We start from the raw sequence: 14,237 nt of genomic DNA on the forward strand, positions 1-14,237 counted from the left end.
AATGCCGTCGTCACAATTTCTCTGTTCATTTATTTATTTTTCTTTACTTTAGAATAAATTAATGTCGTTGTTTTCAGTCGGTTTAAAGTTATAAGCTAGAGTGTTAACGATGATTATTATAATTATCACAAATGACTTTTCTTCGGGGAGGGGAGACCCATTCCGCCGTCGTCGCCTTTGATATTTTATACACTACTGCCATCTACTGCCACGTAAACGTTACGACCTCGCCGTCTTAGACGTTAAACCTTTTTTTTTTCAGATTTCAGATTAATTCTCACACAACGTTCACAATGTACCGTCTTTACTAAAAACGTACGACTTTCCTCATCGTCATAATTCGACTTAATTCTCACAAACTTTTTACACTAATATTAAGACGTTATTCTTGTAAATTAACGACTTTTGTTGTTTATAAAATTACATTAATTTGCGACTTTGTTTTTATACATTTCATTAACTTCCGCATTTGACTTCTGTCTAACTTGAGGCTTTTCCTTTTAAATCAACGACTTCTTTCAAAGTTTGTTTTGTTCTCTCTCTCTTTCGTAACATTACGACGCTATTCTTGTAAATTTACGACTTTTTCTCCAACTTTGCGACTTTATAGTTGTGATTTATTCTCTCCACATTGGAGCCTTTTTTTATACTCGGTCTTAAAGCGACAGTAGGTTAAAGATTGTCCGACAACAGTGTGGCTGATAATAAAAATAAAAAATAAAAAAAACACACGTGACTTTGAAACAGTGTAGTCCGTTCTGGTTGTATTCCAGGTCAGTGACTGATTATCAGTGGGAGGAAAAGGAGTCGTCGGTCTTATGCAAATGTGCCTTCGTTCGTTCGTGTGTGTGTGTGTGTGTGTGTAGTGTGTGTGTCAGGAGGGAGGCGCTGATCAGTCAGAAGAAACTTCATGTAGAAGCAGCTGCTCTGTGAACAGCGGTGACTTTTTGACTGAAGGAGACACTGACACACAGGTAGGCCGCTCCACTCCACTCTCCGCTCGGCCACTCGGCTTCTCTTCTCCCGCTGTAGCGATGTTTGTTGTCGGGGTTTAAAAAAGTACAGAAAGGGAGAAGTGAGACATTTAAGACACGAAGAAGTCACACACAACTGTCACACTACTGTAGTAATGCTTCACTGATAACGACTTACCTGCTCGGGGTCCTGTGTGTACGCGTAGAAGTACTACGTGTTGTTACACATAGTACTGTTTAAAGCAGCTGTTTCAGTACTGTACAGTGGTCGACACAGACACTGACACTGACAGATACAGTGTCTGTGGATAGACTTGCTGTTACACGTAATACTTGTGAAGTAGTAGTACTTTAGACATTTTAAAGCCAGAGTTTAGATCTGGACCTGTTGACTTGAACAAAATGCTGACATATTCGCAGGAATTGAAGAAAGACACTCTCTCATTTTGTTCCGCTACTATCTAGGGGAAAAGTATTTATTGAATTGAAAAAAGGAACGGGGACAAATTATTGGCAGTAACTAAATCAAATATTTCAGACCAGTGACGTGGGTACTGTGCAGTATTACTACAGCGATCAGGTATTGGGTGGTTTACTGTGTTACAAATAGTTTTCTTCACAGTAACCTCCTCTAGGTTTGACGACAACATGACATTTACAGTACTTACTAAGTATTTTTTTTAATTTGTTTTTTTAAGTTAGCGCTAAGAAGTGCATTTGTGAAGTATAAATATACTTGACGTCATCAAAGTACGGTGTTGACATGAGGTAGAAGTCACTTATCTGACTATGAATGACAAATATGTGAAATATTCACCCACGCGTGTGTGTACCACAGAGAGAGAGAGAGAGAGAGAGAGCGCCAAATAGTGGTATGACGGGTAGAGCCTTTGCCTTACTGCAAGAAGGTCGCCTGTTCAAGCCCTGCTGCTCAAAACATGTCAATGGCTTTATTAGTGACCTGTGTTATATTCAGAAAACTTCACTCGCCTATAGGGGGCTCTCCTCGTCCGTATTCAACCCGAAACACCACGTTCTAATCAACACTAATGATTTTGTGTATTGACACATGCGAAAAAAAAAGCATTAGCGCTAAGCTAATATTCACCCACAGCTGCCAGAGTTTCATGCCTTTAAGAGTTCCTCTGTTTTTGCAGAGCAGCCATAAAATAAACGGTGCCATAAAACTTTATTGTGAGTTGAAATCTCTCCAGGATGAAAAAGACTTCGGGGGTTTTTTTTCTTCACTAAAATAAAAGAATATGGTGTGAATGTTTATTTAAAGGTGTAAAAACTGGATCGACAGAAGACACAGCTGTCGCTGAGACAGAGACACGGACGTGTTTGGTCCAGGTGTCTGTTTGTCATCACGGTCACAGCAGACGATGAAGAACGCTGCGCAAGATTAACATTAATCAGGCGGACCAACCTGTGAGATCAGATCATTACATTTTTCATCTTGATAAACCATGGTTATTCCAGATGAATTTTAATCAGGATTAATTCGAAATGAATTGTGATTAATCCCTATTAATCCAAAGATTCTCTGTGGTTGATCAGATTAAAAATGTTAATCTGTTTTCAGCCCTAGTGATGTAAGAGTATAATTTGTTTTTACAGTGTATTTTGATATAATCATATGACCTTTGGCCCATATTTGTGAAAATTTGTGTTAACAGCAAGTATGTGGTTTTTTTTTTTTGGGAATCAAACCTAGGACCCTCTGCTTCCGAGGCAGGGTTAAGAGAATATAATACATCTTCCTAACTTGCTTAGCAACCATAGGATTCAGTATTTAATCTCCACTCTCTGTCAGGACATTGACGACTAATGGCCAACCGCCCAGCCCCCGCCCCCAAGTTTGTTTTTATTATCTCATCAAACATTGTTCCATTGACAAAAGGTAATTTTTCTTTGTTATCAAACCTTTCCATTTAAATATAAACCTTTTTCTTTCTCCAGGTGATCTATGAGATCGAGCCTAGAGAGGAACTAATGCATCTATGCAGCTGAACCGAGGCCTAGATGTTCCATCATGGACCAGGTACTTCCCAGTCAGAGCTCAGCCGCAGGCCTGCTGGAACCCGACAGCGAGGAGCTCCAGCTCAGGGTGGAGTCCTTCAGAAAACTGGGCTACTCCTCAGAGGAGGTCAGGTCGGCTCTGAGGAAGCTGGGCCTCAGCACGGACACCAACTCGGTCCTGGGGGAGCTGGTGAGGAGCAATGCCAGCTCCGCTCCCTGCGTCTCCGTCTTTGAAGGCGATGAGAGGAGTACGGGACAGAAGGACGCTCTGCTGCCTCCGAGCTGGACCCTCGGACCACGGAACGTACCGCAGCCCAGCCACCAGCAGAACGTGGAAACAGAGCTGAGGCCTGTGGTGATTGACGGCAGCAACGTGGCCATTGAGGTAAACTTCAGAAAAAAAAAAAATTATTTCCAGGTCAGTAACAGAGTTCACAGTTATGGTGATTGTGTGAAAATATGAAATAGATTGATAGACGTCGTCTACTGAATTTAACTGTGGTGTTCAAAACAGCAATATCAATAGGTACAGTGACTGGGCCCCCTAGAGGGGTGGAAAGCTATTGCAGGGGAAAGAAACTAAATATGCCATCAGGTATTTAAAAAATAACCATCGATGTTCTTACATCTGCTGTTTTTCTGGCTGGCTAACGAACTAGGGATGCATTACTGCCACCTACAGGTCTAGAGCCTGCATCGTCGTTACTTATATGTCAGGACTGAGCAAACTGAAAATTATTATAAAATTATTAATGACTTGACTCTGACTTTTGACTCTGACTTTTGACTCTGACTTGACTCCTAAACGAGGAAGTGCCTGTGATTTTCCACAAGCCGCCTCGTCTGAGCATGTTTTTAATAAAAGCTCCTCCTGGTGACACGCCTCGCGGTCTCCACCTCGCCGGAGACAAAAAGAGGTCTGACATATAACCCTGACAGTGAGTCACGTTCGGGGGAAGGTTCCGTCAGACAGATTGTCCTCCCGTGTTTGTCTTCTCCACAGCTTCCTGTCACACTGTTCACACTCACCGTTCACCTGTACTCACTGTTTCTTCTCCCACCTGCGTCTCCTACAGCCACGGCAACAAGGAAGTCTTCTCCTGCCACGGCATCCAGCTGGCCGTGAATTTCTTTTTGGAGAGAGGTCACAACAGCATCACTGTGTTCGTTCCCTCCTGGCGCAAAGAGCTGCCGCGGCCCGACGCCCCCATTACAGGTGATCGAACGTCACACAGAAAATAATCGTAATAAAAATAATAATTTGTACTATATTGATCCCATATTTGGGAATTTCTTGTGTTAGTATGCTGCTAACAAAGCACATGGTTCCTCTGATCCCATATTTGGGAAATTCTTGTGTTAGTATGCTGATAACAAAGCACATGGTTCCTCTGGGAATCGAACCCAGCACGCTCTGCTTCAGAGGCAGGCCTGCTAACCACTACACTATGGAACTGAAATGTCAGAAAATAAATAAATACATTTGAGAAGTTTTTATCCAGCCAGGATATTTGGCCACAGATTAAATAATTGTTGTGCTGGAGGTAAAACAGGGGTCAAGTGGTTCGTGCTCTTGCCTTGGTTGGATGGTTACAGGTTCAAATCCCAGCTCTTAAATACTGGTCCTTGTGTGTTTGTGTGTGTGTGTCCAAAAACAATCTAGGGATTGGGTTAATTGTTGACTCTTAACTGACCGCAGGTGTGAATGTTAGTGTGAATGGTTGTTCTGTCTTCATGGGTTTATTTTGTCATGACCTCCTCTGATATCCGGCCTTCTCAGATTGCAGTGGCTCAGTCTGTGTTCATTTTTTAATACATGCAGAGAAACTGAGATGAACACAATCTGAATTTCTACAGTAGAACAGACCATGAATGCACCACTCTCTGTAGCCTAGCAACACACCACAATGCATCGCTGTGTTCCTTGAAGTGTTTGCAGTTGAGTACGCACCAACACGTCGGCCTTAAAACAACACAAAGTCATTCATGACAATCACTAAGAACTGTATTCACCGGCAAATACTTTACTACAAAGTCCACACTGTCGTCGAGTCCTGCTAGAAAAACAGGACGATGAGTCGGCAGAAACGAGGCCTGAGAGACCTGTCGCAACACGGGATTAAAACCAAACACCAGTAGTACTGAGGTTGTACTGTGCAGTACACAGGGCCTCATTTCCTGTAACTGAATCCTACTGCACGTCTGCATTTCAGCATCTAATGGTTTTTAATCAATTATCCTACATTTAATGGGCCATGTTTTCAGAACCAGTCTGTCCTGGCTGGAAGAAGAAGTTGAGAAAAAGTGTAAGTGGTTGTTCTTCCTTCACACTGATATGTCATCACCACCTTGTGACTCTCGGTGTTTGGTAACTGTGCAGCCAGGGTGGAGTCAGGTGAGAGCTATTTTCAGTAAGAGAACAAGGAAGTAAAAAATCTCCCGTTCCTGGGAAAGCCCCAGAAGGAAGTTCAGCCGTGTTTTGACTTCCACACCTTGTGAAATGTGAAGTTCAGGGTGCAGTTGAAGTGTTGTCAATCATCAGCAGTCAGTGAAGGAGGCAATAAAGGAGGAATAGTTGAAGTGTGAAGAAATCACTCGATCGTATTTGTGTATTCTGTATTTCATTTTTTTTAATGGTCAGCAGCCGCTTTAAGCTTTGTGTGATATGATATCATATGATATACGATATTACTGATATCATATGATAAGATTTACATAAAAATGCAATATAAGATTGAATTTTTTAATCCAAATTAATTGTCTGGTTTTCTACTTAAACAAAAGTAGCATATTTAATTTTTTATGTTGTTTTTATATGAACAAAAGAACAATAAATAAAACATTTTTTATTATTTTATTTTTGTATTATTTTATTATTTATTTTTATATTGTTTTATTATTATAATATTATTATTTTATTTTTTATTATTTTATTTATATACTGTTTTATTAATATATTATTATTATTTTAGTTTTTTATTATTTTATTATTATATTATTAGTAGTAGTGGATTGGCGGTTAAGGAAGTAGTCCAGAGGGTTTTAGGTTCAAGTCCACCAGCTGCCAAGTTACCACTGAGGTACTTCCAAATCAAAGTACTGTGATATTAATAAGCTTCTTCGTGGTTAGTAAGAGATTTAAAATGAAAATATTCACATAAGAGTCCAGTATTATTGTTTTGTTCATGTGAGAGCTGCAGCAATTTTAGCTGCGTCTAAAATGTTTGAGGACATGATGATGTCATCCCTGTTCCTCCAATACTTATCAAATCTATTTATAACAAGTAAAGAACAGAGTAGTAGTGATAAAAGTAATAAAAACTTTTGTTATTGTGTGATAAAAATACTTGTGGAGGTAATTATTGTATACTTCCAGGTGTTGGTTACACATTAACCAGCTTATATAAAAGAGCACATTTTATTTTTAAGTCAACACTGATGTTGTTGTTTTCCACGTGCTGCGAAATGTAATGATTGATTTGTTGATGTGAAACAACCAAAGTGCACAGTTCCCAGTGTGTTCACGTTGTTTATTTACCATGACACCGACGCTGGCGTGTGAATCATCATGTTCCGGCAGCAGAAGGAACACTTTTTACATTCGGGGCTCATGTGATTCCTGACATGTAAATGAGGAAGAACAGCTTAGCAAACAAGTGTTTGGCTCAGTTAGGGTTAGGGCTAATTATAATCTGATTATACCAGAGGTTACTGATGACTCTCTGGGCGTTCTTTCCCTGAAAAGTGTGTCACTTCAGTTTGAATTTTGGAGAAATAATTAAAAGATGAAAAGTGAGTCTTTGATCTCCGGAGGGAAGTTTCCAACAAACCACACGTTTTAATGTGTCTTTGTGTACATAAATGTTAGGAGTATAAGAAAATATCCATGTATAATATTGTGATATATAGCAATATTATATATTGTTGTGCTTCTGGTATCGCAATATATTACAATACATTGTGTGTCGTTGCCCCATATCGCGATATGTATCGTATCGATTCTTGAAAATACACACCGCTAATAAATATATAACTGTAAAAAAACAAATGTCAGATGATAAAAAAAATAATTGAATTAATCACAATTAATTAAGTGACTTGAAGTTGAATTTCTAACAAACATGCTAGGCTACTACAAGTTGAAGCGTTGTGAAAACAAACGTTTTTTTCTCCCCACAGTTTGCGTAAATAACCTGTGTATCGACTGCACTTTCAGATCAGCACATCTTGACGGAGCTGGAAAAACGCAAGATCGTGGTCTTTACTCCGTCACGTCGAGTCGGGGGCAAGAGGGTGGTCTGCTACGACGACCGCTTCATCGTCAAGTTGGCGTACGAGTTGGACGGCGTGATCATCTCCAACGACACGTACCGGGACCTCCAGGGGGAACGGCCCGAGTGGAAGAAATGCATCGAGGAGCGGCTGCTCATGTACTCCTTTGTGAATGACAAGTAAGCAATTAGTCCGGTTCTCCGGATCTCCGCCTGAGCCTCTGGTGTTCCACCATCTCCTTTCAGAACTTAATGACTCTCCTGAGGAAATGTCACAGCTTCAGGGAAACATCATTAAGGCGACACCTGCATTATCAACAGTCTCAATTTGCATGATTTGTGTGTGTGCGTGTGTGTCCAGGTTCATGCCCCCTGATGACCCCCTGGGTCGCCATGGCCCCAGTCTGAACAACTTTCTGAGGAAAAACCCTCTGCCCCCGGAGCAGAAGAGGCAGCTGTGTCCATACGGTAAGACCGTCTTTATGGTTAAACCAAGTTTGTCCAACCACCGGGGCGTGGGCCGGTCTGCGTCCATGGGTCATTTGTGCTGTGAGGTGTGTGTGTGGAGGACAGCTGTCGAAAAACAGTACAACTGTAGACTTTTCCAGTGATCCAATGATCTCTGAATCACTTCCTGTTTTGGGAAAACGGGAGTAAAAGTTTCACTACCTGCATTTGAAGATTTAGAAAATGAAGATCAGATTTTTTTTTTTTTTTCACCAGTGAATGTGATTTACTCTTAGATACTTGTTAAATACTTCTTTGTACTTCCTCTTTTCTCAGATAAGAAGTGCACCTACGGTATGAAGTGTAAGTTTTACCACCCCGAGCGAGTCAACCAGCCCTATCTCTCTTTGGCTGACGAACTGAGAGAGAAAGCCCAGATTTCCACTTCAAAAGACGAGAAAAGAGCGTTGGCCAATCAGGGGCAGCCCGACACTGGCCACGCCCCCCACCCTCCAGACGCTCCTGCAGAGATCAGCAGAAACGGTCTGCATCCCGGCCACATCGTCGACAACCATCCCCTGTACAGAGAGGATCCTGGGAAGGGTTCGAGTCACCTGCCCCCTGCAGGCCAGAGTCAGAAAGACTGGTCACACTTGATGCCCAGTCTGTACTACCCCAACATGTCTCAGGAGTATTTAGATTCAGGCTTTGGCTCCTTTGAAAGCCAGTACTCTGATCACTCCCATTACAAAGGCAACCCCCCCAGGGTCAGGTCACAGCAGCAAGCAATGCATGTTGGGAAAAATGGCGGCGGCGGCGGCGGCCCTTCCTGCTTTTCCCAACAAGTTCCAAACGCTGCTCTACAGCAACATCACAGGAAGTGGGAATCGGAGCGCCAACCCAACTACCCTCAGATCTACCCCCCGGGGGCGCCTCACCACCACAGCCTCTCTGGGCCCCTCCACTACACTGGAGTCTCGCAGCAGAATTACTGGTCAGATCCCTTTCAGGGTCTTTCTTCCTCACACCCCCGCAGCTCGCTCACCGCTCACGAGTTCCACTCCTGGGGCCACCAGCCGCCGTCCGGCGATCCACGGAGAATGGAACTCCGCAAGAAGCTGCAGGCCATCTTCAACCCTCAGGAGGTGGACAGGGTCATGGAGCTGTTCCCGCACCTGATGGACGCAGAGAAGCTGGCTGCCAAGATCCTCAACATGAAGACTCAGCGAGGAATATTCTGAGACCTGAGACCTACACATGTACGATTGAAGTATTAGCTTGAGCTGCGTTTTTTTTTTTACCAGACCGTGTGAGCGTCACCGTGGTCACGGTTTCTGTGGCCGCCTCTGATGAACTCTGATGTGAATTTCTGCTGGTTTGTCTCTCTGTAAGAAAAACAACATTTTGAAAAAGCCTTTTTGGACTAGAAACCAGAGTCTGGAACTGGTTCCTGTCGTGAACACAATCTCCTGATTGGATGAATTCATGCGAAATCACATGAACCTGCATTGATCGATCAAGGACAAGGATCAGAGTGACCTCTGACCTCACTGAGCTACTTAATGTAATTAGATGCTCACGTACAAAGTTAGAAAAATATCCCTGTTAAAAACACTAAAAACTGAGACGGAGAAAACGTTTGGAAACGGTTGATGTAAAAGTTCTGGTTCACAAATTAATGGTTCTTGTCCTGCCTTAACCATTCACACACTTGAACCTGATCTTCTGGCTAAGGCAAGGGCACTAACCACTCTCCCACTGTGTGGCCTCCAACACTCAGGATCACGCAGCAGCTGCACATATCTGATTTTTTTTTTCCTGAAATTACTTCTGTATAGGCCACAGACCAGGACTCAAACGTGTGACATTTTTATTGTAAGGCAAGAGCAATAACCACTCTCACACTGTGTGGCCTCCAACACTCAGGTGATGCATCTTCATGTGTCTGATTTTCTTTTCTGGAATTACTTCTGTATAGGCCACAGACGTGGAGTCAAACGTGTGACCTTTTTATTGTAAGGCAAGAATATTAACCACTTGGCCCAGGCCAACACTGAAATCAACCTAATTATTAAAGTAGCTGGAAATTCCTCCTGGTGAGAAGAGTAGGTATTTGGTACTTTGAGATGGACCGGCAGAAACATTCTTGGGAGTAAAATAGATTTTTTTTTTTTTTTTAAGTTTTATTTTCTTAACCTTCTGTCTGCTGTTATCGAGTATCCGAGGGTTCGAGGCGGGACGTTTAGTCCTTTGTTGTGGTGCGTTCAAACTGGTTTTATATAATGATGAAAATGAATTTTGGAGAATCGGTTTTTGACATTGTAGTCAAATGTGATCTTATCAACAAAGTTCTCTGGAACAAACGTAGTTCTGACTGAGGTTCTAGAGCTTGGGCTGTTGATGCATATTGTGTCAAATGTGATCTACGTGTACTACGTGTTAGGTCTTGTTAACTAAGACTTGCTGTTAGTATTAAATACTTGCAGTTCTCAGAACAGCCTGCTGGAGTGTTCAGTGTTGTCACCTACCGTCAGTTTTATTCCCACAAGGAAGTGGACGAGGGGGAAAATACTTTGTTCCTGGTAAATGGGACGAAGGAATGCGTCGCTGTGCCTGCAGCGGTTTTCCACAGCGCAGTATCAGTGTCCGGAACATTCACAGAAAGTGGTGATGAAACGTGATCTACTGTGGGACTGACCCATTTATCAAAGAAAATATATCAAGTGGAATTCATGTTCTCTAACACCCAGTGGAAATACCTGTTGTAAATAATCCTGTGAGATAACACCCCTGGTGGAGACCAGTAGGTGGCAATAAATAAACAAAAGATGTAACAACAAAAATGAAAACCTCGTTGTTGTTGTTGTGATCTGTGCAGATATTCTCCGCACTCACAGTGAAAGCTGCCGTTGTTTCACTTTCTTCTTACAACATGGTAAATTACTGAATCTTCTTACAGAGTTTCACAACGTGTTTTCCCCGAATTTCTCAACAATCGGCCCTGACTGGGTTTTGAAATATTTTCTTTTCTTTTTTCTTTTTTTTTTTTTTTTGACTCATTCACATTTAGAAGTTTAGTTTTCATTTCTGTGAAGGAACGCCATCAGAACGAATGTTACAGTTTATAGTTGACAGTAAAGGGGTCCCGCCCCCTACATTTGGAACCACTGCCAAACAGTTACAGTAGTTTAAATGTTTACTATTTATTTACTTTAACTTCAGTATCATTTCACCTGATTATTACACAGACTGAACAATGAACCATCAGGTGATGACAAAAAATAATAATATTAACATTAAATATATGATACATTAATTTAATATTAAAAATATTAAGATTAAAAAAGGGTAATAAAACCCAGGCTCTTAACAGAAGTGAATGTTTGTTCTTCAGAATTACCTGGTTCATTTCTGCTTCAGGTTTTTTTTTTTTTTAAATAAATAAGAAGACTTCCTCATGAGTTCCACGTGTTTCCTCCCTACAGTTGACCTGAAATTCTCTCCTTTGACTTCTGTGAAATGTACATAATGTACAAAAAAACAATATATTCTAATACTTTGTGATTGATTTGGTTGGTTGTTGATGTCTGGAGCGTGTGGTGCAGAGACCAAAATGAACCAAAACACCGTCATCAAATATTTAAAAGTGTCCATGAGAAACTGGTTTTTGTTGAATTAACATCAAACGGACGTCTGTGACGTAATCAGGGCTGTAGGCCAATCACGTCATCCGCGTCTGCTCGTGGACTCGTGTCTGCCGTGACGCAGTAACCTGAGCTCCTGACCTCAGCTGCACATTTGAATATTCAACTTTAATGATCACGAACGGGTTTTCTTAATTCTGCCTGCAGGCTGTGTTTGTCGACACCTGTCTGTGTGTCTGTGAGGGGGGGGCAGGGGGGGACATCAAACAAAAAAGAAAAACGTTCGTGTCACATCGTTAAACTGTTCGTGACTGGATGATTCACAGAACAATAAAACATCGCGTCTTGTTTAGAACACACTGAGGAAACGCGACCAGTTCTGAGAAACCGTCACGTGATCCTTGCTTTGGCGTCTGCAGGGCCGCACCAAGGTGGAGATCTGCCTCCCCCTGCAGGTAATCCAGGAAATTAAAGTCAAAACATGAACATGAACCCCACCTGTCACCACGGGGTTCTCGGTTCGACACCACCTGGTCCCAATGTCCCAGGTAACTTTGCGTCAGGAAGGACATCCGGTGTAAAAATCACTGCCGCGGTGACCGATGGGAAAATGGACAAGCTGAAGGATGTTGTAGGGCTGGAACCATCAGGTGAGGACGGCCCAACACAGGGTTCGTTTACACTAACATCTGCGGTCAAACAGATAACACAGTGAACACAGGGGGCGCTACTTAATAAATGTACTGATTTTAATTACGTCATTTATGTTTAGTGTTTTGTTTTTGTTTTTGTTTTTATCTTCCTAGTGTTTTGTTTTTGTTTTTTGTTTTTTGTATCTTCTTATAATTACAGGAGGGTTAACGTCAACAGGTCACTGAGTCACTGATGTCTCCCCCTGGTGGACATGGAGTTTATTCAGACTCACAGTTCCAGTGATTTAAAGTCAGAATTTTGTCTGTTTCCAGCAGCTGAAATCATCAGTGACTCTTGTGTCCTCACTATCCTTAATGTATCAACACCAAACTTTACCCGCCAACATGGCTGCCGGATCAAGTTGTGACGTCACTTACTGCTGCACATAGGCCTGTAAATAAAATAAAATAAAATAAACTTAGATTTTTAAGCTGCTTCCAGAGAACTGCTTATTTACTGAACAGGTGTTCAACATACAGTTTCACCACTAGATGTCACCATATCCCACACAGTCCACATCTATGGCTCCCAATATTGTTATTTGTATTTGTCGTTCTGACGTCATGAGTGAAGCCGAAAACCTCCGCTACTTCCTGTTTGTCCTGGGTCAGCCTCAGGTAAACCTGGTCTCTGTCCCGTGTGGTTCCATAGTGTAGTGGTCCTGGGTTCGATTCCTAGAGGAACCACACCACATGGAATTAATTTGATTCATAAAAAATATTTTTACAAAATTAAATTTAAAGAAAAAACAAAAATAAAAGAAGTTCTTCACAGTAATCACATTATTTTTATAACGTTGTCAACAACAAGTGGGATTATGGGATATACTGTACACGTCATGTTGTGACCCTGTGATGGGCTGGAGGACAGTTGAGGGTTTAACTCCGCCCCGACCTGAGGGCTGCTCTCCTCATGACTGACTGGTTAGCCGGGATTTGAACCTCAAACCTGGACTCTCACGTTTGGTAAACACACTCTTCACTCCACTCCGTATTAAATTCCAAAAATCTCTTTTTTGTTTTTGTTTTTGTGGTTTTTGTGGTTTTTGTGTAAACCATGGAAACATCCGTCATGAAAAGGAACAAACGTTTCTTCCAATTTCATTTGTGCAGAACGTTCTGGTTTCAAAGTAAACGTGGGCGTTCCTGAAACGTGAGCCCTCGGGTTTTGTCGCCACCGTTCAGCAGTCGCTGGAAAAAGAAAAAATTAATTTACTGTTTACACGGCACGGCTTTTATTTACCGCAATGTCGTGTGAATTTACAGTCGGTCATCGGAGACGATGAGACGCCGCCACCTGCTGTCACGTCCTTACACAAATGTGGTCCACCTCCAGTCCAGTCCAGTCCAGTTTTGTTATAGAGCAGTGGTCAGAATCAGATAAGTTATGCGTCCTTAATCTGCGGCCTTGGACCAGTGCCGGTCCACGGCCCGGGGGTTGGGGACCACTGTTGAAGAACACATTTTAAATACAACGACATAAAATACCACTGTTGAAGAACACATTTTAAATAAAAACAAAAAAGTCAACGACGATTCAGCCACAGAATCGTCTTTGACTTGAATCGTCCTGATGTAGAGCCATGACCCCAACCCTGGGGGTCAAATCCTTAGGGCAGCCAATCACCTGGTGGTAAAAGGACTTGTCGTCAGGGGTTTGCTGGTTCGAATCCCACAGTCCTGCTGAGCAAACAGCAGCTGTTTATACTGAATGGGTTCCATATGAAGGTCACATGATGTTTACGATGAAAAATGAAGACCGTGATGATGATGATGATGATGACTCTTCATCATCATCATGGTCTTCATTTTGTCCTTCTTTTCGTCTTCTTCTCCACTCTATCTTCTCAGTGCAGATCGTTTCTGTCTCCAGAGCTAACGTCCAGTCCTGTTTGTTGTAATAAACACGGAGACACAACATGTGACGATAATTTATAAAATAACAGAATGAGACAAACCTCCCTCCAAAGGTCACTGACCTTCCGTAAATATCCCTGCGATCTCCGTGCTCCGTCAGTCTCTGGTCGATACTTTGTTGGAACTTGACATTTTTGCAGCTACATTTTCTTCATTTCTTGCAGCTACATAAAGGAGGAAATGGAACGAGAGATTTTTTTTGTCACCTGTTGTGTCCAAGAATTCTATGTTCTTTAGGCCACAAAGAGCTAATTGTAGAGTGTGTGTGGG

General features: G+C 42.0%; 1 protein-coding gene across 1 annotated transcript; it reads left to right on the plus strand.

The window, feature by feature from the left end:
* Positions 1-800: 800 nt before the first annotated feature.
* On the plus strand, positions 801-10,563 carry zc3h12aa (zinc finger CCCH-type containing 12Aa). The gene is made up of 6 exons (XM_008322701.3): positions 801-974; positions 2,937-3,377; positions 4,070-4,212; positions 7,213-7,447; positions 7,629-7,735; positions 8,051-10,563. Exons 2-6 carry the CDS (start codon positions 3,010-3,012, stop codon positions 8,953-8,955), a joined length of 1,758 nt encoding a protein of 585 aa, XP_008320923.1. The 5' UTR covers positions 801-974; positions 2,937-3,009; the 3' UTR covers positions 8,956-10,563.
* The last annotated feature ends 3,674 nt before the right edge of the window (positions 10,564-14,237 follow it).

Source organism: Cynoglossus semilaevis, chromosome 13 (genome assembly GCF_000523025.1).
Source record: "Cynoglossus semilaevis isolate Cse_v1.0 chromosome 13, Cse_v1.0, whole genome shotgun sequence".
Lineage (NCBI taxonomy): Eukaryota > Metazoa > Chordata > Actinopteri > Pleuronectiformes > Cynoglossidae > Cynoglossus > Cynoglossus semilaevis.